The sequence below is a fragment of the Nilaparvata lugens genome, chromosome 3 (genome assembly GCF_014356525.2).
Source record: "Nilaparvata lugens isolate BPH chromosome 3, ASM1435652v1, whole genome shotgun sequence".
NCBI classification, from domain to species: domain Eukaryota; kingdom Metazoa; phylum Arthropoda; class Insecta; order Hemiptera; family Delphacidae; genus Nilaparvata; species Nilaparvata lugens.
In genome coordinates this window covers 11,741,379-11,769,175 of record NC_052506.1, presented here as the reverse complement: position 1 = coordinate 11,769,175, position 27,797 = coordinate 11,741,379, and the positions used below count along the sequence as shown (strand labels likewise).

Here is a 27,797-nt window from a genome sequence, read left to right as displayed (position 1 = left end):
ATTACATGTTTAAAGTAAAGTTTGAATACAGCAAATTCCCTCACCAATCATTAAAGCTTTTGAAAGAAATAGAGTGACTGGAAATTGTAAAGCCTTCCACATGCTGTTATAAAAAAATAAATGTTTATTTCCCAAAAAACTAAAACTACAACATCAATTAGGCTACACAAAATAATAGATAAATTACAATTACATACAATAGTTAGTTACAAAAATTCTTATAATGTGTCCTCTACTTGTTTAGTTTTTTCTGAGTGGAAATTGACCTACCATGTTCTAGAGTAGGTTTGAATAAACACAAACGAATAAAATGAGATATTGATCAAGTGCTAAGAAGAATAATTCAGCAGTTGATTACTGTAGAACAAAATAAAAAAAATCTTGCAGCTCTATAGGAATAAGCAGTTGAAACTATTCATTTTCAAAAATTATGTAGTAATTTTTAAGATTATGTGAGTATTATGGAGTTGAAACAAACCATTTTACAAGCTCACATCTTACGGCTGTTAGCGAGGACTGCATGCACTAAATTAAAATACTCAGTCGTGAATAATAAATGGTTACTTTGAAAAATAGACACAACTTTATCTCAGTAGAGAAGATGAACGTCTCAGGCTCAACACTGTCTCCCATAAACTAGCCCTGAGGGCAGGTGATAGTTCCCTAGAGCCCCAGAGTAGAATGAAAAGTACTAAAACCGGCTCTGGATTGCAGGATTAAGAACTTGCGCTACAAGTAAATCAAGAGTACGTGAGCGACAAAATAGTACTGTGAAATTCTCGAAAAGTGTTAGTGCAGCCTTATTTAGTGCCGTAAACAGGCCGATGACAACTGAGACCAAGATAAGGTACCTGGCTGACGGGAAAAGATCGTCTGTGGAAGAGGTGAGTTTGCAAGAATAGGGATAAATGATGGAAAGGATAGAAGATAAAGGATAGGACTAGAAAATAATAAAAAAGTGTAGCAGACCAGCTGGCCTCAGAGTGACTACTATGGGAGTGGGCGGGCACCAGCCAGGCTTCAAATGAAGATTTACACATTCATTTTGCTCTTCTTCTGCTCCTCAGGGAACGAGCATGTGCTTCGTGGATGAGCCAGTGGGACCCAGGAAGGAATGGGGTAAGATTTATTGTAAGTTTTTTTTCATAAATATATTAGAGCAACGGTAGATTTAGGTCGTGTTTAAAAGAAAAGCTGGAACTTCCATTTCTCTTTCAAAGAATGCCGTAGTGACAAATCCCAACCCACCACATGTACCTTCAAGATATAATATATTATACATGCAGTATATTATATGATACATGAAATTTTGTTACTACATTTACAAAAAAGAAAATCTGAAATAACTTTCAGATAAAATATGATTGATAACTTTTGTTGATTTGTTTGGAGTGAAGATTTACTTGGGATATAATGGCACTTCGAGATATAGTAGTATTTCCTGGTGTAATTGCTCCTGTATTTATAGGTAGGCATAGGAAGGTAGGTAGGTAGGTAGGTAGGTATTTGTAGGTAGGTAGAGATATCCTTCTAATTGAATAATTATTTTTTGCTACACAACTTTTATTTTCTTAGTCTTCAATTTTTAACATTGTCACGAGACATGGAAATCAAACTGCTGGTATGATTTTTCATTACAGTTATCACGTCATATCTTCCAAAATTTCAATTTAATGTGAACAATGATTATCATTTCTGTTGTTTTTGAGTGAAAAAGGACTAAATTTCAGAAAAGTGGAATCATAACCTCATTTCGGACTAAATTTGGGAGAGAAATAGTACAAGGAGTATCCTTAGTTTTTCTCACCCATTCAGTGTTTTCTTGTAAAAATTAGAATAATAAATAAATAATTTAATAAATAATTTCTATCAATCATTCAAATCCCCATGATCTATTAATTGGACAATTTTCAAACACTGAAATCGATTTTTCATTTCATTTATATTACCATAATTGGTAAATATGGTCAATCAACAACTAATGTATGTACTTTATGTTATGCATTATTGTACTGTATGTTGATTCTTGATTAGGTATTGATTGATCACACATGAGGTGTGCATGAGTGAGGAGTGATAATTATTACGATTTCTAGGATCATTCAACTGAGTCGGTCAGTTCCAAAGTTCCAAAGTTCTAACTCCACTTTCGGATATTTTTGGTATAAATAGTTGAACAACTATTGTGTTATAAATTAAAAAAAAAATTTGTCATGGCTTCCTTGAATTGGTCTTTTCAAGTTTGTCATTTGCTTGTGATTTTGTTACTTTGTCTTATCGTTTGTAAGTTTTGAGATGTGACCTGGTTTCCATAATTTTAGTTATTCTAGTGGTTTGAATAAGCTCTTTTTCTTTCTATTAACATGTTTGCTGTACCTAGTTGTTCGAACTCACTGCCGGCGCACAAGTTCTCTTTGCCGGTAGTGCCATTTTGTAAGTTAGAATATTTATTTTATCAATCTGTATTATTTTATGGAAAATAAATGAATTTGAATTTGAAAAAAAACTCTATTAAATTTTTTAGGTATTCCACAAATTACAAGAAACATGATGATGGCGCTAGGAGCGGATAAAATAGCAAAGTACTCCTATATGCAACTGGTAGTTTTGTGCATGTCAACACTGCATTAAATGGAAAGCTAATAGCCACGGACGGACATTTAATATGCTGTGACCTGAAACCCTGAAACTCATGTAGGTAACCAAAATGAAATATGATCTACAGACTCAACCAAAGTCATACAACAGGTTATGACACCGACACGACCAGTCTGATATTTTGACATGCACATGCACTAGAAGAATACATATAACATGTTAGACTATGTAATATATGACACGGCTCTGCAGCGAGAAAAGTTGGTGGTCAATATTGAATAAAGTTTCAAACCAGCCTTTATCAAAGGTTGGAGCCTTCATCAAATTTAAATTCATGTCGGCCTAAATGTGTTACATTGCCTGGTGCTCAGTTAATAAGATATGACATGTCACCGTTGAAGGGTTGGTTGTTTCTAAAACTTTTCTGGGAGATTGAAATGATTGCAATTTAGGAATGAGTGTAAATGAGATTTCTTCTAACTAGTAGTTCTGTGGGAGTGATTAGTGGAGGATAGAGCATCGGACCTCTCCGTCTTCGAGAAAGAGCCGTGTTAAAAGTAATTTATCTCGCACTTTAGTGCAACCGAATTTTTACACTAGTAGTTCTGTGAACAGTAGACTTCACGCAGTATTCTCATCCACAAGTACCTGATTGAAACTATAGACCTTATGGAAATACAGCTATAGACTGGCTTCTCCACACATCTGTGTAATCACTTGTCAGCTGATTTATGATTAATAATATTCTATAGTCTGATTTTTACTCTAATATTGGCGTATGAAGGAGGCTCCTTTTCCCTTTTATATTATCCTTGAAATGCAAAATTTCCAAAAACCTTGTATATACGTCGACGCGCAATTTAAAAAAGGAACATACCTGTCAAATTTCATAAAAATCTATTACCGCGTTTCGCCGTAAATGCGCAACATATAAAACATTTAAACATTAGGAGAAATGCCAAACCGTCGACTTGAATCTTTGACCTTACTTCGCTCGGTCAATAATTGACTTACTTGAGTTACAACCGACTTGTTCAACTTGTGTGTTTGTTATTTGACGGAGCATAAGAAATCTTTAGATTTTAAGATCCTTCCAAATTAAGGTCATTGCTCTATCCGTTCAAGTGAGAATATTTTCAACTGAATCTTACGAGGAAATACAATCAGTCAAATTAGTTATTTATGCTATTGTCGTATTTCCATAAGGTCTATAGTTTCAATCAGGTACTTGTGGATAAGAATACTGTGCGAGGTCTACTGTTCACAGAACTACTAGTTATAGTATAAATAAATACATAGAATTACAATTCTTAATTAGCATTATTTATGCTAATTCAAAAATAGTAATAGTATATCAATCAAATGTGTCAACATGAAGATCACTACCAAATCAAACCAAGCAATAAATATAAATTATTTTGGAATTTGAAAAAAAATTAATTCAATCTTTTTTCTAATTTGAACACAGTTATTGAATAAATATTTTCTTAAAATTTGATTATTCAGGGGTACTTATTTTTATTTATAAAATATCATTATAGTACCTTTTTTTGGAATTAATATAAAATAATAGATTAAATACACCAATTTAAACGACTGTTTAAAAGGCTGATCGGTACACTTTTTTTATTTAAATTGGTTAATCTTTTTCAATATAATTATTAAGATCATTATAAGAGTGAGAAAAAGTTGCAACTGGAATTTTTAAGTGGTCTAATATGCAAGTTATGGGTTGTTGAAGTGCTAACTCCGTTTTCTTTCCAGATCATAAACGGTTCCGAATTTTCCATTGAAGTTTTTTTTAATACATTCAGTATATCATTGGCTTTGTTCTAATATGTGTTTTTTCGCGATTAATGTCAAAATAAACAAGTTATAGAATTTACAAAAAATGTTACTTTTTTATTTATGAACGATATGGGGAATAAAATGTTTTAGTTTGGAAAGATACATTTTTTAAATTTTTAAGAGAAGTTCTGTTAATATAGTCGAAACAGTTTATGATCCGGAAAGAAAATGGAGTTAGCACTTCAACAACCCATAACTCGCTAATTAGACTACTACTTAAAAATGTCATTTGCCACTTTTTCTCACTCTTATAATGATCTTAACAATTATATTGAAAAAGATTAACCAATTTAAAAAAGTGTACCAACTGCCTTAAAACTTGAAGATGATGTGGAACATCAAAACTAATCGATTAAATTTATGTTTTCAATCTATTATTTTATATTAATTTCAAAAAAGGTACTATAAGTCTATTTTATAAATAAATAGAATTTCTTTTTTGGAAGTGGACTATATCATACAAGAACATCGCTCAAAATAGTGAATTTAATATATTTATTGATAAATTTGTTTTCAAATCTATACTCCGATTAGCTGCGGTAAATGCTTTTCAAAAGGTTTGCAACACAAAAGCTCTCAAGAAGTTAGAACATTGAATTTTTTACGATGATCATTCTCCAGGTTATAATCAGGAATTAAAGGCTTTTGATACCATTTGAATTAGCCTACAAATAAAATTTTGAAGTGCGGTCAACAAACCGTTAAAAAATCTTATCAAGGTGCACAGTTTAGACTACCATAAAATCTTTACGGTAATACATTTATAGCATCAATTCAGTTTCATGCAAGCTATTAGTATCTATAAAGCACGCCACCTTTAACGAGAGTGTAATGGCGGCGAGGAGAATCAAGAGTAGAGAAATCATTTTCATTTTCATGGCAGAATAAAAAAGAGCCGTAAAACTGATGGAATTCGTGTAGACTCTCTGGTTTTGTGGCTCCAAATTGCTGTGTACAAGTTCAATAGGCCAATAGTTCAATAGCATGGGGACAATAGGGTGTGGAACAATTGTTCAATGGGATATGGAACGTAGTCTGAATCAATTAATTACACCAGCATTCATTTCACCACAATGAAAAATTCCTTCAACATTCATTTCAACACAATGAAAATTTGATTAAAAAACAGCGAGTTCGAAATTATCGTAGTACAATTAGTTTTAGTCAAGGAACCAATCCAATTAAAAACCAATCCTTACGCGAATCGTCAAGTTTCAGTCAAGGAACCAATCGAATTAAAAACCAATCCTTACGCGAATCTTCAATAGTGGAGTTAAAAATATGAAGTTGATCATTGATAATTTGAATATCCTGCATGAGTGAATAATACGCATCTATAATATTGAATTATAATTGAACAAGTACTTGAGCCCTTCGCGATATTAAACCTTAAAAAATGATAAAAACACTTTACTTACATGGGCTACTTTTGTACAAATTAATGAAAACAATATAAAAATCTTGTAGTACCCTTTATTATTGAAAACTTTAAAATATTTCAACGACTAGTTCCGACCCTGACTTGATTTCAACTTGAAAATGTTGAGGTCGAAACTGGTCGTTGTAATATTTTAAAGTTTTTAATCATAAAGGTTACTATAAGGTATATTGTTTTTATTGATTTATGAAAAATAATCTATTCATTATACATGGAAAATAATATATTCCAAATTAGTAAAGAGCGTGTGAATAAACGAATTACAACTGTTAAAAACAAATAATTTTATGATATTACATTGATAAATTAGTCATTTCTATTCCTATCGAAAATAGCTACAGTATCCTGCAATATCCTGAGAGTTCAATATAAGTATTGAGTGGTTTCAAGATTAATAAAGCCTATTAAATCTTTATAACCGGCATTGGAAGTCAAGTGATACGCTTTCAGTGCCTAAATGAGTTGCAAAGTTCAACTGCAAAAGAATTTGCATAAGTTTTAGCCAGACCAGAGAGTTTATTTCAAGAAGTTCTACAATAATAAAGTATAGAGTTTCGAAAGCAAATCGTACATTAATTCAGGACGAACTAAACTGAAGAAGGCTCGATTGGAAGAAACTGTTAGCCGTAGGACTGATAATTCAATAAAATGAGAATGAGGGCCCTTCGGGCTCGGTTGAAAGAACTGCTGAATAAAAAACGGTGAGTCGTTTCCATGGGTGTTGAAAATAACTAGGTCCTGAGAGGACGCTGGTATCATTTTGCAGGCCCTAAACGATGAGAGGACTAGTCCTCCACTCGTCTCCAGGCCACTGCTCTTATTACGGGTCGCGGCTGACGGACGAAGGCAGGACGAAGGACGAAGGACGATGCATAATTTATTTCTCGGAATTCCTCTTCCCGTTTGACTCTAACGATGCGTCTGCCGGCGAGGATAGGAATCGATAACATCTTCACTAACTTTATCTTCCAAGCATTAAGTTATTTTTGAGGCATTAGAGCTGGAAATCGGCTCTCTTTCAGGCGGCAGAGGAAATGCCATTTGCAGAAGCGGATACGCATGCATGCCAGGACGACCACCGACAGACAGACCCCTTTGCACAACACTAACTCATTAAGGTGCGTACAGATATACGCGCCGCGAACATGAGCAATTCACTTTCAATCAGCTGATGCCAAGCTTTTTATATCTGTATCTTACCGTTTCTGTGAAAATACAGATATAGTCAGCTGATTAAAAGTGAATTGCTCATGTTCGCGGCGCGTATATCTGTACGCACCTTTACAATTCACTGGATTCAGATGCGACTAATGCCAGCAAGGCTTGCAGCGGCACGACCAGGTCGCTTGTCTAGATTGGCTGCATTGCATTGCATTGCCTCCTCCAGTAACTAACCTGCCTAATAGCCAGTGCCACTTTGTTCAAGTGGAAAATGATGTCGCCAAGGATCTTTTAACGCTTTCTTGGATCTTGAATGAAACAACCAATTTACACTCAAACATTGTTATACAAACAATATAATAATAATAATAATAATAATAATAATAAATCATTTTATTTGTACACGGTATAACCATACAAATGAGTTGAGTATAACAAATTCTATAAATAAATAAATAAATAAATTCAATAACAATGACTAAATTAAACCACATGAACAAAATGTTTGGCAATAGATCAAACTAATAACAAGATCCAATTATAAATTTGCATTCAACCGCGAACAATGAAGTACCCACGTTACAATCAATAAACATTATTACTATTACAAACAATATTATAATATACTCTAATTTAGAATGATATACCATGTCATGTCAACAAATAAGTTTATTTTGATCAAGTCTATTGAAATTTCTAGATAATATTTCTCGTGAAATACGGTAAGCTGATCTACCACACAGGCACACACATCTTCTTTTATCGACAGACGACGAAATTATCATCCGTTTTTCCAAGGATGAATAATTATTATCCTTTTCATGTCCTTCAGCGAGTTTTCCCAGGGATGAGACCTAGTGCAATCGAATTTTTATATCATAAACCTACTATGATCCAAATTTCGTGAAAATCGTTAGAGCCGTTTTCGAGATCCGTTGGACATGAATAAATATAATCAGATATAAAAATAACCAGATAAATATAAAAATATATACAAAAATTGCTCGCTTAATATAATAGGATTATTGAAAATTTTGGTTTGAATTTGATGAGGCTTTCTACTGTAATTACGAAATCATAAAGCATTGTTTACGCTTAGATTTTAAGATACTTTTGGAGATGTTTTCATTTCAACAATACTATTAACTTCACTTATGTTAACAGCTATCTATGAAGAAGAAAGGCAAACTAGTTTTCGAGATCCGTTGGACATAAATAACCATATAAAATATATACAGAAATTGCTCGCTTAATAAAATATGATGGGATAGAGGTGTTTTATCAAACCATGTTAGTGAATTTCAAAACTATCGCACCATATTAAACAGTTTAAATATTGTACATGAATTTGAATGATTGAGAAGATTGAAGAATGATTGGTCATCTTTCAGAGATGTTCTATCAAATTATGTTAGTGAATTTCAATACTATCACACCATATTCAACAGTTTAAATATTGTACAATATTACAATAGCACAAGGACTATCTTATTATTTTATCTTTCAATGTTATTACATTAGTGTCATTTGCATTGTAAATAAATAAATAAAAGAAATTTGTACATGAATTTGAATGATTGAGAAGATTGAAGAATGATTGGCCATTGTAAAGTATCAAATTTGGGGAGATAAAGATCCCTAACCGAAATAGTAATAGGTCTGAAAATAAAGTAACTGGCTAATATCGCCAAATAGATAATAACTAAGATTAGATAGCCTCAGCTTGTTCTGGCTAAATGGTACAAAAACCTAAAAAGGATTTGAAGGAATTTTATTGCTCATAAATAGATTATTATATAAAATATTTGAAGATTGAGGTTAGGTACATGTATTCACGGATCGGTGACCTAGAGATCGATCAAACCGAGAAACGTAGAATCTGACCAAAACCCCTTGGCAGAGCTTTATTGCAATCAGATGGTGTGCAATGTGAAAAAACACCTGTTCACGTGGCTAATTATTAGGTAGCATGGAATTAATATTAATGTATAGAATATTAGCTAGCATGTAAAGAGCATAACAAATAAACCAAATAAAAATAATTTAATGTATTCAGGAAATAAGAGGTACCAGGCGCATGAATACCGAATAAAATTTGCATGCACCAATAGTAAAACGGCAGTTAATAGGCGGCAATTGTAGGCCAATTCAAAAATATTTATATATATTTCTATAAATGTTCGGAATCTATGTTGAATTGTTGTATAGTCTATGTTGTCGATATGGCTCGAATGCAAAGAAATTATTAATCATACAATCTAAGCAATATTTTGGTATTTTCTGTAAGATCTATTTGAACCTAAATGGCGGAGGACTAAGATATTCAAATTTTATGTTAATTTGAAAGTCGGAAATAAGATTTGTAAAATTGAGAAAGGAGAACCAGCACTCGCCAACCAAATGCCACCAGGAGAGGACCCCAAATATTTTAGAGCGTAGTACCTTGATAATGATTTTGTAAAAGTTAAAGTTAAATTAAATTATTAAATTTCTTAAAAGACTTCGTGATGCTATTGTGAAGCAGAAGTCATTTTCATTTTTAAATAAATTTATAACCCCTGGAAGAGACAATTCCGGCTACCATATTCCCGGACCACATGGAGTTGGATCGACATCGGCGGCTTACAAGAAGATTTTCGACACGTGAGTGATAAATTTGAATTAGTGATGGGCGCCCTAGTGCTTCGAATTAATCTGATGATCAAAGCTAGCTCGCCGAAAGGGTTTTTATTATAAATTAAGAAATTAATAAGAGTAATACTTGCGCAAGTAAAAATTAGTATTAAAGGTATTTTATTGAAAGAAAAAGATAGATCAATACAGTTCAGAAATTTCTATTGAATCAAAGAAGTATAAAATCTAGGCTACTAAAACATATGCATATGATATTTAATTTTTTGCAGTATAATTTGCGATAGTTTGTTATAGCTCTAATTCACTAGATGAATGGCTCTACCTATTCCGTCAGGTGCCGAATCTTGCACCCTGAGATAAAAATATATATTCGATACAAAGAAATCTACTAAGTACTAGAGATTTTAATATATATATATTTGGATTATTAGTGGCTAATTTATCAAGCTGATCTTAAAGCACACATTTTTAATTGAATTGTCCAAGTCGACAAGTATTAGCAAGTGCATATCGCAGCTACATGCAAAAGAATGCATATGATTTTAAGATAAAGGCACATGGTAATGATTCGTGCCATAAATCTAGAATATAAAGTTTAGCCTGTGATATTTTATTGATTTCAATTATTGTTCTATTTTTATATTATATTTTTCTATCGCTCTTTATATATTTTTTGCCTCGATTTATTTTTTGCATTATTTGTGTAATATATGTATGAAACGTTTATGGTGTGCAATTTATTTATTATTCCTCAACACTATTGTATAAGTATCATATTTATATATATATATATTTATTTTTTATTGAATTACAAGAGTTATAGGAGAAGCCCATACCTAGGCCTATCAAGATTTTTGAGACTGAATCCTATTAAAAAACCACGACCTAATTATATAATTATATCAAATCTCATGCTTTACCGACTGATGCCAAGCAGGAGGCTAATCGTTATTTAAATATAAAGAATAACGTGACACCATCTTTCAGAGATTTTCTATCAAATTATGTTAGTGAATTTCAAAACTATCGCACCACATTCAACAGTTTAAATATTGTACATGAATTTGAATGATTGAGAAGCCTAGTATACGCCTAGCAGAGCATCAAGCTCCAGCAGGTTCTTAATAATCGCTTGACACTGAATAGTATAGTTGAGTGGCCTCCATCTCACTGGAGCTGGAGAAGAGAAACGCAGCCGGAAATGCTCGGCTGTGAATGATGACGTAAGCGAAGCCACCGCTCTTCACATTGTTAATCCCAGACAAGCAGAGTAGAGAGCGGGCGCACTTGGGATTAACTTTGCCAGCAGCCAGCAAGGAAACTGGTCCTTAGATAAAGGAAATTCTCGTCTGTGCGCCACTGCTAAGCCAACAAGCATTGATAAGACGATTTCGGATGGGAAGAGTGATGAGAAGATGTTGTTGCTACTGATGAGCAAGATGTTAACCATACCATAGAGAATCGTAGAGAAGGAAGAGAAAAAGAAGAAGAAAAAAGAGGAGGAGGAGGGGGGATGAGGAGGAGGAGGAGAAGAAGAAGTATGAGTGGGAGAAGAAGTGGGAGGAGGAGCAGGAGGAGGAGGAGAAGAAGAAGAAGAAGAAGAAGAAGAAGGAGAAGAAGAAGAAGAAGAAGGAGAAGAAGAAGAAGAGAAGAAGAAGAAGTCTTATTTAGGAAAAGCTTTAGTTGGGGAAAGCTTTGGTTAGTGAAAGCTTAGGTTAGGAAAAGCTTTAGGCTAGGAAAAACTCAAGTTAGGTGAAGCATATTTTAGGAAAAGCTTAGGTTAGGAAAATCTCAGATTAGAAAAAGCTTAGTTTAGGAGAGATTTGGTCTTGGCCCAGGCTCAGTAAGCTTTGGTCATACTTGTTCAGCTTAGTAATTATTTGACTTGATTCTAGAGTTCTGTTGTGTATTTTTGAAAGAATAAGAACTCTCAGAAGAATTATTTCAATGATCTTTATTGAACACTTTATATTGTTGAATCAAATACGATACAGAATAGAAAATACTAGAAAAGGTGAACAGCACCTTAAGAATGTGTCTGTCTTTGTCCCGGTTGCACAACAGCCGGTTAAATTTCAACCGTGATTAATTTCACGAGAACCAATCAGAGAAGGCCTTTTTGATAAGACGGCTTCTCTGATTGGTTCTCGTAGAATTGATCACGGTTAAAATTTAACCGGCTGTTGTGCAACCGACACTTTGTGTTTCAAATTCAATGTCTGATCTTTTCGAATGTTGTAGTGTAGAAATGTACAATGGATAATAATTTAGATTATAATTCAAATGTTTGTAATAATCATATCATATTCATGTATAATAAATGTTGTTGGTAATAAATTGAATCAGTGTCTTCTTCATTTCTGTGCAATATTTTATGTTGGCTACTCTGTATAGGTGGTAGTTCAAAACTAGTTGATTCAATTAAAATTTATCATTGTCATAAGAAAATGTGATCAAAAGTAAAGGTTTGTACATTGTTCGCCACTTCTTCAACTCCTAGTTCTTAACATTATAGTTCTTTCCATACTCTAAGAGTCTCTACTTTTGAAAAATCTCTTCATCTTAACTCTTGAATCCTATCTCAATGTTCAATTCTTCTATTCAATCATCTTAATTACTATAAATGTAAATGACTTGAGCCTGACATAAATTGACCAGAACCTAATTGTTTTTTTAATGTTTAAATTAGTATTTTAGAATAAAATTTATATTACCGACACCTATTTTTTTCTTCCTCTTCAATTTAAAAAAAATTTGATTGATATCTTCAAAAATAGTTGAGATACAATTGTGCAATACAATATTGTGGGATACAATTGTTAGTCACATATTATGAAAAATTACCAATTTCTGTTCTGTTTCAGGGTCAGCTTTAGAAACTTGATGTTAATTTACTGAAAAATCCCCAGAATAATATCAAATTTCTATTTAATTCATCGATTAATCAATTATATTGTATTCCAATGTCCATGCTTGCCTGCAGTTACCTCTTCAATCACTTTCGAAGAAGTTGAATTGATGCGAATATTCATTCGAGCAATCGCTTATTTTGAAATCTTTAATTCGGCCATATATGAGTCAGCTGTGCTATTGGCTTCATTAATCACAGTTCATTCTTCATTGTTTACATAACCTCATTCTTCATTGTTGAGTCTCACTTCAGAAATTCAAACTGTTTCTTTTAATGTTTTAATTAGTCTTTCAAAATAAAATTCATAGAAGCAATACCTATTTTTCCTTCTTCTTTCATCAGAAAAAAAATTGAGTTGATACCTTCAAAAATAGTTAAGATAATAATATATTTAGAATCGTCCTTTCTTCAAAATAAGGTTAGTTTTGAAACAGCTATTTCTAATATAAAAGTCGAACTAAATCATATAAAAATAGGCTAGCGCACTTTATTTTTTCCCCCTCTTTCATTTAAAAAAAAAATTTGAGTCGATATCTTCAATAATAACTGAGATAACAGGGGGAGCATACCGGCTAGAATTTTGCCGTGTATTTTTTGAAAGAAAAAATTTTCCAACCTCTCTTTGTATGAGTGAAAGGTTTCCTTATTCTCATCAAAATTTTCAAATTAAATGGGCCTTTCCTTTCGTTTGTTAGGCTCCATTCGTTCTACAAGCTGAATAATAGCAGCCGTTAATGATTCCATCTTGTCTTTGCAGGTTAGTTGTAGGCTAGAATGTACTCACGTGAATTGAAGCTGGACTTACTACATATCCCATCCTCGCCGCCAAAATTGTTGTGTATTTTTTGAAAGAATAAGAACTCTCATAGAATTATTTCAATAATCTTTATTGAACACTGTATATTGTTAAATCGAATACGATACAGAATAGAAGAATGCTAGACAGGTGATGAGGTGAACAGCGCCTTCATGCATGTGTCTGTGTTTGTGTTTCCAATGCCTGTCTGATCTTTTTGAATGTTGTAGTGTAGAAATTAATGTACAATAGATAATAATTTAGATTATAATGCAAATGTTTGTAATTGTGTGTATATAATGTTGTAATAATCATATCATATTCATGTATAATAGATGTTGTTGGTAATAAATTGAATCAGTGTTTTCTTCATTTCTGTGCGATATTTTATGTTGGCTACTCTGTGTAGGCGGTAGTTCAAATATATATAACAAACAGTTTTGGCAGTACTATGATAGGGAAAACTGATTCAAGATGGATTTTAGACAACTGAGCATGTAGAGGATGAATTTATCTACAATTTGGAATTAATCGAGAGTTTCTTTGATGTATCAGACTCATTATAGAAACTTTTGATCAACAGTAAAATCACGGAAAAAATGTAAAAACTGACATCGCCATTTTTGAAATCCTTTGTAATTTTCGAATGGTATTAGAATTGGAAGTATTATTTATTGGAGTGGGTAGAGGGGGACAAATTTCACATCCTCACTAGATTTGGAAATTTTATCAGAAGTATTTCAAAAGACATGCAGCTTTGAATTGGCCATTTTTTGTGTATTGGAATATGGGCTCAAGTACACTCAACAATAAATCTTCCACTTTCGACCGATTTTGACTTATGGTGCATAATTTTGGACGGCCTTGACGAGCCGAGAAGAATGAAGTGTAGCACGATGAAATCTGAGCATTGTGTCAGGAGGTATAAGTGTTTGAAATTTTGATCCTTGAGGTGACCTTAAGCGTGCCTCTCCACTAGAAAATACTGAAATGAAGTGCATCTAACGGGTGATTCTCATAGAACATAATCTTATAAACTTATGTCATTGTGCGAAAAATCAATGGTTGGTGATGATGAGTGAAGCTGAAAATTAGGTGTTTTACCCAATACAAGGAGCATTGTTGTCAGGTGTACATGGAAATCTATATGAGATAGAGCGCTCAACCTTATCTCGGATTGTAGAGCACAAAAATACGCCCAGAGGGATTTTGAATTATACATCTAAATGGTAACAATCGGGAGATATTGTTGATCCGGAACTAAAATTCATCAAAATTTATTTTTTCTTCAAATTTCACTTATTTTTGAAAAATCATAACTCAGTACTCATCAGAGATAGAGAGTTCCGAATGATCTCATTCTATTTAGAACTTCATAATCTGGAAAAAAGGCGAGAACAATTTTTTCTGTCCGATTACGAGATTTGGCAGAAATAGCTGAAAACTGGAAAATGAGCCGAAAATACGAAGTTTTTGGGCCACTCTGTATCTAGCACAAGGAAATTTTGCATCTAGAAATTGGTCCCGGACTTCTCTTATGTACCCAAATAATATATTTAAAAAATCAGAACTAACTTACAATATAAATTGCATGCACCAATGTACATAGTGACTGGACTATTAATAAAATAAAATCACAATAGTAATAAAGAAAAGAAAGAATACAAAACAAAAACAAAAATATTAAATCATATCCTCAACATCCTAAAATTTAGACATACACGAATGTATCTCAAACTCTTATTCATTAGATTAATTTAAAGTAGATGTTCCTGTCAATCCATTCCTGTATAATTCTATTTAAATTCCCAGTTATATTCCTGTTAACAAAATCTAGTGGTATTTTATTGATTAAATAATTGCAATAGTATTGAAGTTGATGTCTGCATATAGTAAGCTTTATGAGATGTATGTTAAATGTATTTGTACTGTTTGCCCGTATGTTATAGGGAGTTGTATGAATTTTAAACTGATTTCTATGTTTGTTTATGTAACGAATTACTCTTTTAATGTAGGTCTGTCTCAGAGTCGGGACATTTAGTTCGATGAAAATTTCTCTACTTGAATAAAGTCGTGGTCTTCCAAGAGCTGCTCTTATAATGTGTTTTTGCAAAATAAAAACTTTTTTTAAATGTGTGTCAAAGGCGGCGCCCCAGACCTCTATTACATATTGAAATAATGAGTGGGCGTATGCATAATATACTTTCCTAATTATATCCAATTTTTTTATTTTTTGTATTTTGTAGAAGATGTGTATCACGTACTTTAGTTTTGAACATAAATATTCTATGTGTTTGTTCCACTTGAGGTGTTGGTCAACTAATATTCCTAGGTATTTCATAGTTTGCACTCTTTCCAGTGATTTTATCTCTTGCTCTTCATTCATAGTATTGGTTTTATTGGTATTCATTCTTAAATCCAGAGATATTGGTGGTTGCCCGGTTATGTTGGGTGAGAAAGTGATATATTTGGTTTTATCGGTATTTAAGGTGAGAATGTGGTCCTGAAGCCATTTTTGCACTATTTTTAAACTGTTGTTTGCATTATTAAAGAGCTCCTCCCAGCTATTTCCACTAAAAACGAGCGTTGTATCATCTGCAAATGACAATGTAGTACAATTTCTGAGATTTAGCTTCAACAGATCGTTAACATAGATTAGGAACAATATTGGGGATAAAACCGAACCTTGAGGCAAACCAAAATGTGAAGTAGATTGGATATCCGTTTGACCATTTAAAGTTAAATATTGTTTCCTATCCGACAAGTAGCTTGAAAAAAGTTTGTTTACTGAGCCTCTAATTCCAGATTCATCCAGCTTATTTAAAAGTATATTATGTGGGATTGTATCGAAAGCCTTTGATAAATCCATGAAGACGGCTAGAGATTTTTTGTTTTCATTAAAATTGTCATATACAATTTTATTCAAATGAATGACCGCGTCATTGGTTGACTTTTTAGCTTGAAACCCATATTGGTTATCACTGATTATATTCTCTTTTTCTAAAAAGCTCATCAATCTCAATTTTAAAATCTTTTCTAGTATTTTGGATAAATTGCTTAAAAGGCTTATTGGTCTGTAATTTTCAGGTTTGCTGAGATCTCCGGATTTAGGTATAGGTATGATTTTTGCTTCTTTAAATTTCTTGGGAAAATATCCACTGCTCAGACATTTATTAAATATAAATTCCAAAGGTGATGTAATAAAGTGTGATATTTGTTTTATAAATGCTCCAGTAAAATTATCGGCTCCAGGTGTTGCTTTATTTTTTAATTGATCAATAATTTTTTGTATTTCGGTGGCGTTAGTAGGACTGAGGAAGATACTTTTATCACATGGGTTAGTTTGAGATTGAGGAATGGGTATATTATTTATGTCATCAGAAATTTTCCTGGCAAAAGTCTCTCCTACCTCGGCAAAGTATTTGTTAAGTACTTTGGCCTCTATATTGATTGATTTGGTATTTTTTTAGTATCTAAGAGCTCGTTGATATATTGCCAAGTTTTTTTGGAATTATTTTTGTGTTCGTCAAATTTTTTATTGAAGTAATCGGTTTTGGATTGTTTTATTAAATTATTCAGAATGTTCCTATATGTTTTGTACTGGTTGTTCAATTGAATATTATTTGGCTGCTTTATCAGCTTCTTATGCAGCTTATCTCTTACACGAATAGAATTTACTAAGCTGGGCGAAATCCATTTTTTAAGAGGCCTTTTATTCTTACTTAATTGAATTTTTTTTGTTCTTTTATGTGTCAAGTAATTTAATTTTTCAACTAAAACATCCACCATAATGTCTATATCATCGGCACTATATATATCGTACCAGTTTTCTCCTTGTAAATCGCACATAAGTCCACCAAAGTCGATTTTGGTTTTAGTCCATACTTCATCTTCCCTATGGTTCGTTTCCCTATCACTAGCCGCATTTAAATGTAAAGAAATACTATAATGGTCTGTTATATTGGTTTTTGAAATTACGCCTCTCACAACATTATTTTTGTTTTTATTTTCCTTGAAGAATATGTGGTCTAAACAGGATGCTACACCATTGAAGATTCTGGTTGGTTTATTTATATAAGATTTAAAGCCATTAATATGTAAAGTACTCAAGTATTCGTTTGATAAATGGTTATTTGCGAGAATATTAAGATTTATATCACCTAATACAATTATATTAGACATGTCTTTCATTTGATATAGACAGGCATCTAAGCTCGTAATAAATTCGTTAAGATTCAGAGCTGGAGATCGATAAATAGATATTATTATGTATTTAACGTTGTTTATTAAGCATGAAATGCAGATATAGTTTGCTTTTTCGATAACGATGTTTATTGATTCAGTTTTAACATTTTCATCAATAAATAAACATAGCCCATCGCATTTTGAGTATTTACTTTTTCTTTGTATTGCTTTATAGCCCTGCAAATTGTAGTTAAACTGTGTGTCTTCTGTAATCCATGTCTCAGACAGTGCAATAACATGGAATTTGATATTCACATTACCAATATAATGCACCAATTCGTCAAAATTCTTGTTTATGCTTCTTATATTCGTGTGGAAAATGTTCAACTCCCCATCATATTGACTCCGCTCTTGAGGCTCAGAGGTAAAAAAATCATCAACTTCAATAGTATTATAATAACCCACAAGTTCATCATCATGTAAATCAGGAATATGAATTGACATTAAGCTGAGAAAACAGTTGCGATGAGAAAAAAAACCGTGAAAACCTATTTACGAAAAGACGTTGAAGAAAATAATAAAAACTTATTAAGAAAAGAGGAGTAGAAGGATAAGAAAATTTGATCAGAAAAAATTTGAAGTAGAAGGTGAGAACTAAACGCCCCCACCAGCCCGCCAGATAATAAAATAAAAGATAGAAATTACTCGAAACGTTCATGCATTGATAAGATCCGATATGAAATAGCTAGTTATCTAATCTCTCAAAATTTATAGTCTGCTGCACTTTCCAAGAAGAGAAGTGAAAGAGTATGCCAAACTTCAACCTACTAGGGTGAAATAAATAATTTATAAACAGAAATACAAAAAAAAAAAATACTACAATTAACTCATCAAGAAAACTGAAAAGCTGACGAATAAACATCACTCTCCTCTTAAAACTGAAAGGTTGTCAAATGATATCTCGGATTACATTCACCCTGTAATTGCAACACACTTCAGACTCTAGAGAAGAAAAAATTATATGAAAAAAAAAACTCTCTGCATCAATGTAGACAAAACACTCATAGTTGGAGGATATCCTCATTATACACTAATTGAATTAATAAAACTAATTCTAAGTGTTCACTCACTTAACCACTCCTCCACTTATCCTCTCAGTGATTACCAATTCATCAGTATAAATCAATTTTGAAACTAATTCGACCGAATTTAATTAGGTACTGAAGTAAAACTTGAATTAATAAAATAGACTTGGAAACAAAAATTTTGGTAAACTTTAAACACACCTTTCGCACTTCACACTGTAATCGAAAGAAAATATAGATAATATTGAAATTAAAATAATTTGAATCAAAAATTAAATAATGAATCAAAAACAAGTTCTAAAGTTTCTAGATCGAATAATTTTAGATATTTAAAATAACGCTTGCTTCAAAATGGTCAAGAAAACTACAAATAATAATCAAATTAGTACTTTGTAAAAACCAATGTGAAATGCGAAATGCGAGTAAGACTATGTAACAGCAAACAATTCATACAAAGCAAAAGTTTCTAATAACTTTTCATCACACTTTCCCTTCATATTTTTAACTCCATATTATCTCTTCGTCCGTGTAGTTATTGTGTGAAACAAAGGAAAATCCTACTGAAGTGAGGGATTGTTCTGAGGTACCGGGTCAGTCTCTTTTATTCGATTATCGGTAGTCGCACATTTAACAAGTTTTTTGAGATCATCCTCACAAGCTATGATGTGAACCGCCGATTTATCCCGCATTCGCAACTTAATATTGCCAGCTCGATCAATCCATAGATATTTGTAGCCAAAGTCCCTTTGAAATTTCTTCGACATGTTGAAAAGCGTTCTCCTTCCTGGCGCCAGGGATTGATTAACGTAAATTGGCGAATTCGATTGAAGACCTAAATTAGCACATGTTAGATTTCTTTTGATTTTACGCATTTTTAGTAGTTCTTCCTTATCATATCTCCTAACAAATCGTACTATTATGCCGGGAACACGCTCATTAATATTAGTATATCTAGGAATTGGCAAACGATGGCAAATGTCTATCATGTCTTCTTTTATATCCATATTCAGAGCCCTACCCACTTCTATTGTTTTTTGTAAAGTGTCTTCATTTTCGGATACAGGGACGCCATGAATTTCAACAGTGTTGGCCCTAGAATATTGTTGCAAGTCCTCTAATTTGATTGTTAGATCGTTTACTTTGGCTTTCAAAAACTTGTTTTCAGTTTGTAGAGATTCTATGCTATCATTTTGTTTCTTTGATAACTCCATCTGCCTATTCAAAATGTCTGTATACTCATCTAATTTTTCATGACAAGTTTCGAGGGACTTACCAAGATCGTCCTCCAGTTTGCGTTGACCATTCAATATTTTGTTTTCCAACTGTTTTAACATTTCCTTGAACGTTTTAACGCTGCACGCATCTGAAGCAATTAATATTGAATCCTCACTCTGTTTATCTGTTTTGACTGGAGTTGAGTCCGAAGCACTCCTCTGTAACCTTATTTCATTTACACATTCATCACACTTGTAAGGTTTTTTATTGAAAATATCCATATCCGACTCTCTGATGTTAGCACAGTTTCCATGGAAGAACACGTGGCAAATTGAACACTGCAATTTAAATTTTGTCGATGATGAGACTACTTTATTACATTTACCACACGCACTCATTTTAATCAATATTGAAAGAAAACAAAAGAAAGAATCTTCACTTGAAATCCCGTTTCAAAACTATACTGCTCTGGCTTGAGCTGGCAGGTAAACGAAAACAGCTATCAGCAACTCATAGATAAGTCCGTCTCGTTCGACTGCCCGAACAATACTGAAGATACTTGAGATAACAGTAAAAGTTGCGACAAGTATGTTCCCTATACCATGGGATATCTACTTACGCTATTGTTTCTCTATGCTACTACTAGTAGTTCTGTGAACAGTAGACCTCACGCAGTATTCTCATCCACAAGTATTTGATTGAAACTATAGACCATATGGAAATATAGCAATAGACTGGCTTCTCCACACATCTGTGTAATCACTTGTCAGCTGATTTATGATAAATAATTGTATAGTCTGATTTTTACGGTAATATTGGCGTATGAAGGAGGCTCCTTTTTTCCTTTTATAATATCCTTGAAATGCAAAATTTCCAAAAACCTTGTATATACGTCGACGCGCAATTAGAAAAGGAACATACCTGTCAAATTTCATGAAAATCTATTACCGCATTTCGCCGTAAATGCGCAACATATATAAACATTTGAACATTCAAACATTTAAATATTTAGAAATTAAGAGAAATGCCAAACCGTCGACTTGAATCTTAGATTTCACTTCGCTCGGTCAATTAAGGAAAGCTTGAACGAAACATGTAAGTTATTTGATTCTTGCAAGTCATTGGATTATTATGAAAAATGAATATATTGAACTATGTGAGTTATATTGAACAAATGTGTAGCTCATTTTTGAATACATGTCTTTTCATAGAGAGTCAAGATTAACTAACTTTGAAACCTAGTATCAGAATAATAACCTTTTGAACAAAGAAGTCCACGTAGAAGATAATATTTTCCTTTTTAAATTGACTTGAGAGAAATCTTTTTTCTCGTTGGATGTGACATTTTCACAAAGGAAAAACCTCATGATCATTTCGTATTATGAAGGAGAAATTGTCTGAAGCTTATAATGGGTGCTTTTGAAGATTTGTCAAGTGTAATAGAGGGGATGATGAAAACCGTTGTTGAATCTGCAAGGTTATCAAAGCAGTAACCGTAAAGCTAATATTAGCCGGCTACCTGCTCATGACATTTTTTCCAGGATATAATTCCATCTTGAAGAGCTCGTATGAAAGATTTCTTTCGTAACTGAGTCGCATGAATCAACATTTAGGTGGAGTCAATCGGAAACAATACGAGAAACGTCAATCCCACTACACGGAAAGTTGGTCAATGTTTCGGAAAATCAAAAAAACTAGTTTTTTATACTTTGCGGAAAACTGGGAAGAATTCTAAAACAACTTCATTCTTTCATCAGTTTGAGCTACATTAAATCTATAGTCAATCGACTTACTGCAGTTTAACTATAGTGTGGTCCACGTTACAATGGCAGTTGAGAAAGATAGGAGAACAACGTTGCCAATCCTTACTCTTGTCACTCACTGCCTTCTATAGACGGTAGCTGATACAAGTTTGTTGATATGATATTAACTGTTCATTCTCGTTTAAAATGATCATTATAATTTATCAAGCAATAGATTATATTTTTCAATAATTTCATAATTAAGATGAAATATTATTCTACATTGTTTTGAGTTTTGTCATTTGCTTGTAATTTTGTTACTTTGTCTTATCGTTTGCAAGTATTGAGATGTGACCTGGTTTCCGTAATTTTATTTATTCTAGTGGATTGAATAAGCTCTTTTTCTTTCTATTCACATGTTTGCTGTACCTAGTTGTTCGAACTCACTGCCGGCGCACAAGTTTTCTTTGCCGGTAGTGCCATTTTGTAAGTTAGAATATTTATTTTATCAATCTGTATTATTTTATGGCAAATGAATGAATTTGAATTTGAAAAGACGATCTGGCAACAGAGCAAATCGAGAAAGAGATAGCGCTATCCGCTTTGTTGAATGATAGACAAGGATAGCAATACCATTGCTAATCAAACCCTGCCATTATAACGTGGACCTTACTATAGTAAGTGATCACTCATATTAATTCAATGTAATTTAAATAGGTTTGATTAAATTTAAGACGATATGTATTGATAATAATCGTGTACGATTGAAAGGAGCGAGCAGTTGTCATAAAATTATTCAAAAAACTTGATTGCAAGAAATAGTCAATGATTTCTGATAAGTGATGATTGAAATCTGAAATAACCATCTGAAATAATACCGGTATAACATCAAATAATTATTTCACGTATGTTGACTGTAATCATTTATCATACATTGAATAACAATCTTTTTCTGAATGATTCCATATTTTTTATTAGAAACTAGCCGTCAGGCTCGCTTCGCTCGCCATATCCGTCTGCATTTTTAATACAAGCATTTTTTATGTTAGGACGATCCAGTCGGGGGTCCAGACTAAACGTCTGGCTAAACGGATATGGCGAGCGAAGCGAGCCTGACGGCTAGTAATATAATATTTCCAGGAATAGCTCCGATTGAAGTAGCAGTGCCCAATCAATTTTTCCGCGATAAATGCATTTCAATCTTCAACTTGGTGCCAACCTAACAAAGTCAACTCAACTTAATGCCAACCTGACAAAATTATTAATTTAGTTACCAGTTAACAACTGTTTCGAATTCAAATATTGTGTACATATTGTAACAGGTATTGTAAAGGAGCGTACAGATATACGCGCCGCGAACATGAGCAATTCACTTTTAATCAGCTGATTATATTTGTATTTTTACAGAAACGGTAAGATACAAATATAAAAAGCTTATATAAAAAGTGAATTGCTCGTGTTCGCGGCGCGTAAATCTGTACGGACCTTATGAAATACCTTTAGAATGCATAAGAGAGTAGTAAATCCATTCTACTCAACATTTAACCAACAGTTATCAGATAAATTACCATCAGAGTTTGTTCAGTTAAAGACCATTTAGAACTAGATTCAGAGGTACATCGTAAAATGTAACGAGAAATACGTCCATCCAATCCTGAACTCAGAAAAAGTGTTTTTCCTACAGTTACGTTGAAAAGTGGCCATTGCTGCACTGATTACAGAACGCAAAGAATCACTTTTCCGCTCTAGTGCGGGAAAAATTTTTCTGCACTCCAGATTTGCAACATGGCAACGCAAAATACTTAGTAGGTTATATGGAGCAACAGTGCAGCAAAATCAAAATGAAGTTGGTAACAGTGACTGCTGTGGCTGCTATAGTGAGCAGAGGTGCAACGAAGCACAACGCGCTAATTATTATTCATTAGATATTATAACCAAGGACAACGAGGACTTTAGGATTTTAGGATTAAGGTTTTTATCAATAATAAAATTACACAGAAAAACATATGATGGATTTCAGGCAATTTTACCCATAATTACCCACTTTTCATATTCAATGGTAACTGTAGGAAAAACTTAATGTGAAATACGTGCGCAAAGTTCTTCTGCTGCACTCAAGAAACCATTCCGCCCTCGCCTACGGCTCGGGCGTAAACGTTTCTTTCGGTGCAGCAAACTGACACTTTGCGCACTAGTTGCACAAATAACTATTTCTTCCTCTGTTGGAAGAGAAAGACTTTTAAAAAAGAAGTGTTTTACTATAGGAGAATGAATGGACTTTTGGATAGGCTGGTAAGAAATATGTATTAAGTAGTGAGGAACTGAAAGATTATAGTCTATTAAGCTGACACGAGTTGAAGACACATCGTTCAATTTATTCCAAAGAGCAAAGTTCAATTATTACTGCACTGTTAATGAACCAGCAAGACTATATTTAGTTACATCAATACCAAATGCTAAACAGAACACAAACATAGTTTTGCAACTGAGATTGACAACTATGAATAATAGATGTGAGTAAAACAGTGAATTATAAATAAACTGTGAATAGTAAATAATACATAAACTCAAGATTTCGAAATTTAGCAAACTACTGCGTGAAGTAGTCCGTTTTTGAACAGTTCATAAGTTAATACTATATTAAGTATGTATTAGTATGTACTAGATTAAGGTACATTATCCTAAATTTTGTAATTGTTGAATTTTGTGGAGGAAATAAATTTGATTTGAATTGAATTGAATACTACCTGAGGCCTGAAGGTCAAACATTAGTCAATTTAGTCTGAAGACCGATTTTACATTATTATATTTTACTATAATACAACATGATTCACTTATTGGAATCAGATTGTTGAATGGAAAGATAAGTTGGAATAAAATGTAGATTATTACTTCAACACAAATCCATAGGTTTGAATTTGTTCCAATGCGGCTAATTCACGTCCTTGAAAATAATGGTGCATTACACAACACATTATTAAATTTTGAATAAACAAAGTTGAAATTGAAAGAATGTTGCACGTGAAAGAGTTGGCTGAAATCTGAAATCTGTTGACTGAATTCAAGTCCTTGAAAGAACATTACACAGCTACTTTCCAAGAATTTTAAACGAACAAAGTTCAAATTGAAAGAATGTTGTATTTCATGGAAATCTACGTGAAAGAGTTGGCTGAAATCTACATAACTGTAAAATTGAGTCGAGTCGAATATGCCGAAAAGAGTACAACGCACCCGCATTATTTACACAAAGTTTGATAATGAAGCAACTCAGAAAGATTAAGTTTTTGAGAGAGGTGGAAAGCAGAGAGTGAGAGAGAGTGAGAGAGTGAGTGAGACCGCGTGAGTGAAACGAGAGAGGCCGAACGTTCATTAGCCGTTTCAAATATTAAAGCGAGCCCGCTGGATTGTTTGCAGTGAACAAAACTAACTTTGCCGAAACGAACTCGCAAAACAGCTATCGACTCTGGTAAAATAACCAGTCTGTATGAATACCCAATGGGCCTGTGCCAGGCTACGTTTTCGGAAAGAAATTGGCCACTGATAAAATCAATATTACGCTATCAAATTCATCCCTGCAATGTTCATCACAAAAACCCGAACCCTTGTTTCCTTTCCCCAATGAAAAGAATCGCATTGTCAGAGAAACTACATCAGACTGTATTCATGACAAGAAAATAGTATCAGATTGTTGATGGATATTCCATGACACCATACATGCTAGATGTATATATTCATCACTAGTTATCAATTTCAACTGAACAATTAATTCCATCTAAACTAAAATTCACATCTATTCGTTAACATATTGCCATTTAAAAGTATAAACTCAACCTCCCCCATTAAAAAATAATTGAACATAATCTTTTAGGGTATTATTATTAGACAAATTGAAATCTACCCAATGTGAGATCCTCACCCTGTCGTGGTCGACGACGGCATTTATTACGCACAAACGAAACCCCATCTTTACATACTTTCAAACACTAAATAGACAATTTTTCAATAATACAGATCAACCAACAAATTATTTTCATTTTAAATTAAAACCCTGTCACTCCAGAAGATTTATCATTGAAATGCATGATTTGAATCAAAATTGTTACTTGGGTTACATTCACTGTGATGATCTGTTTTAGTATTCTATAAGACTGAACGAAACTTGACAAACACAATTATGTTCATCATGTGTATGATAAGTTATATTCAATATAATAGAATCTATAAGGATTAAGTTATTAACATATTTTAATAACTTTGGTGTAAACGCAGCATTAGATTGTTAATTTCCAATAGCTTCTTATTACTGAAAAATAAAACAAGATTCTTTATAATGAGCAAAAAGCAAGTTAAAGTAGAACTTTTTTTTAATATTTGGACATGTAGAGAACAAATCTTTAACTTGAATCAAATAATATCTTAACATCCTTACCCTGACTGGGCAGTATCTATCAATTACTGTAACTTACTGCCAAACAGAAGATAGCTGAAGTAAAAATATTAGGAGCTTTCATGTTACTAAAGGAGAAAATTCTCATTAAAATGTTTGAACAGTTATTAATAATAATCTACTATTAGTTTCAAATGTTAAAGATAACATTTCACTTACGGTACTGTCAAACAGAAGATAGCTGAAGAAAAAATATTAGGACCTTTTATGCTAACTAAAGAAGAAAATCCCCATTAAAATGTTTTAAACATTTATTAATAATCTACAATCAGTTTTCTAATGTTAAAGATAAGAATGAGTAACAGCAGTCAATAGTATTGATGTTGCATCAAGCGTGTAACAGTCTTATAAATGAAAGGTAAAACACAAATTAAGAAGGATCCAATCCTTCTCTGTGAATAGAAGTAAAAAGTATCTTGATTAAAACAGCTAACCAACATTATTAAATAGGAAATTTACTTTTTCAACAGTATTGCTAGTTTACTTGGAACATGATGGAAAATGACCGAACCAAAGATTTTTTCAACGAATAGATTATAACCTAACCTAAAAATTAGGCCTAATAACCGGTTTAAGCCTGACTTTGTAGTCAGCATCAAGTTACGTTTAAATAATCATAAGAGAGTAGGGTTTATAACATTCAAATAATTAAATTCGTCAAATAGGCAATAATAATAGATTGGAAGTAAGCTATTCAACAAGTCGACAACAATGTACACGCAAACTTCAAGTTTGTAGGTGGATAAATGACGTTTATAGGTTAGGAGATAACATTCAGCGCACAAAATTAAGCTAACAGACTGCAGAATAAGACAGTTTTGTGTTTGAGATATCGAATGATCAAGATAAAGCTAAATCAAATAATTTATAAGATATAATGTCTTGACTTTATTCATGTACGGCAATATGTTCGTTCACTTTAAGATTAATTTAATACAACTCATTTTTCCAGGCAAACCTACACTCATACTCAGTTAGTCCTAATTGTTTATCAATATTACCGTAGTCATTTAATTCAATCTTAACATGATTTTTACTAGTGTTTTTATTACATCTAATACTTCAATACAGTAAGGTAAGAAAAAAAATCAATAAGGTCAGCAACAAATTTTGCAGCTAGACATGTAGATAGAAATAATAAATAGATAAGTTCAATTCAACCACACACATAGCAGTATTTGTGTGTAATAATGAATTCTATTGAAACAACGTTTAAAAGATTCAAATATCATCCTTTCAATAATTAATGATAGTATAAGAATAAAAATGATAGTTAAGAAAAACTCACCTTTTTATAATGCTTTGAGATGACTTGATCTGCATCTTGGAAGAACAATAAATCCACGGAATTCATCCACCACTAATGTTTGGAAATCTACGAGAATAAACAATTGCTATCAACACTTCACACAATCCTTTCTTTGAGGCGCTAGGGTTTTGAGAATTCAGGACAATGTATTCAGATTGTAAACATTCCAAACTACTCAAAAGATGCCTGCTTGCCACGCAGTTGGAGAATGTTGTAGATAGTTTCTGAAGCACAAAACTGTTTCCTACTGCAAACTTTATAGCGCTGCGTAGATAGACTGGTTAGACTTCGCAAGAAACTTGTATGTTACAGCATAAATTCCTACGCGACTTCAGTTGAAACACAAACAACGATTATGAGTAACGCGGTAGTCAAGCAATCGACCGAAGACCCTGCTCCAACGACTGTCTCGACGAAACTGATTTCAA

General features: G+C 32.8%; 1 protein-coding gene across 1 annotated transcript in view; it reads right to left on the bottom strand.

Annotated features, from left to right (window-relative positions):
* LOC111064586 (insulin-like growth factor-binding protein complex acid labile subunit) overlaps nucleotides 1–27,797 on the bottom strand; it is a 312,048-nt gene extending 284,251 nt beyond the window's left edge. Inside the window, exon 1 of the mRNA XM_039425361.1 lies at nucleotides 27,349–27,797. Within this exon, the coding sequence (XP_039281295.1) occupies nucleotides 27,349–27,414 (66 nt within the window). The 5' untranslated portion in view covers nucleotides 27,415–27,797. The remainder of the gene's footprint in view (nucleotides 1–27,348) is intronic.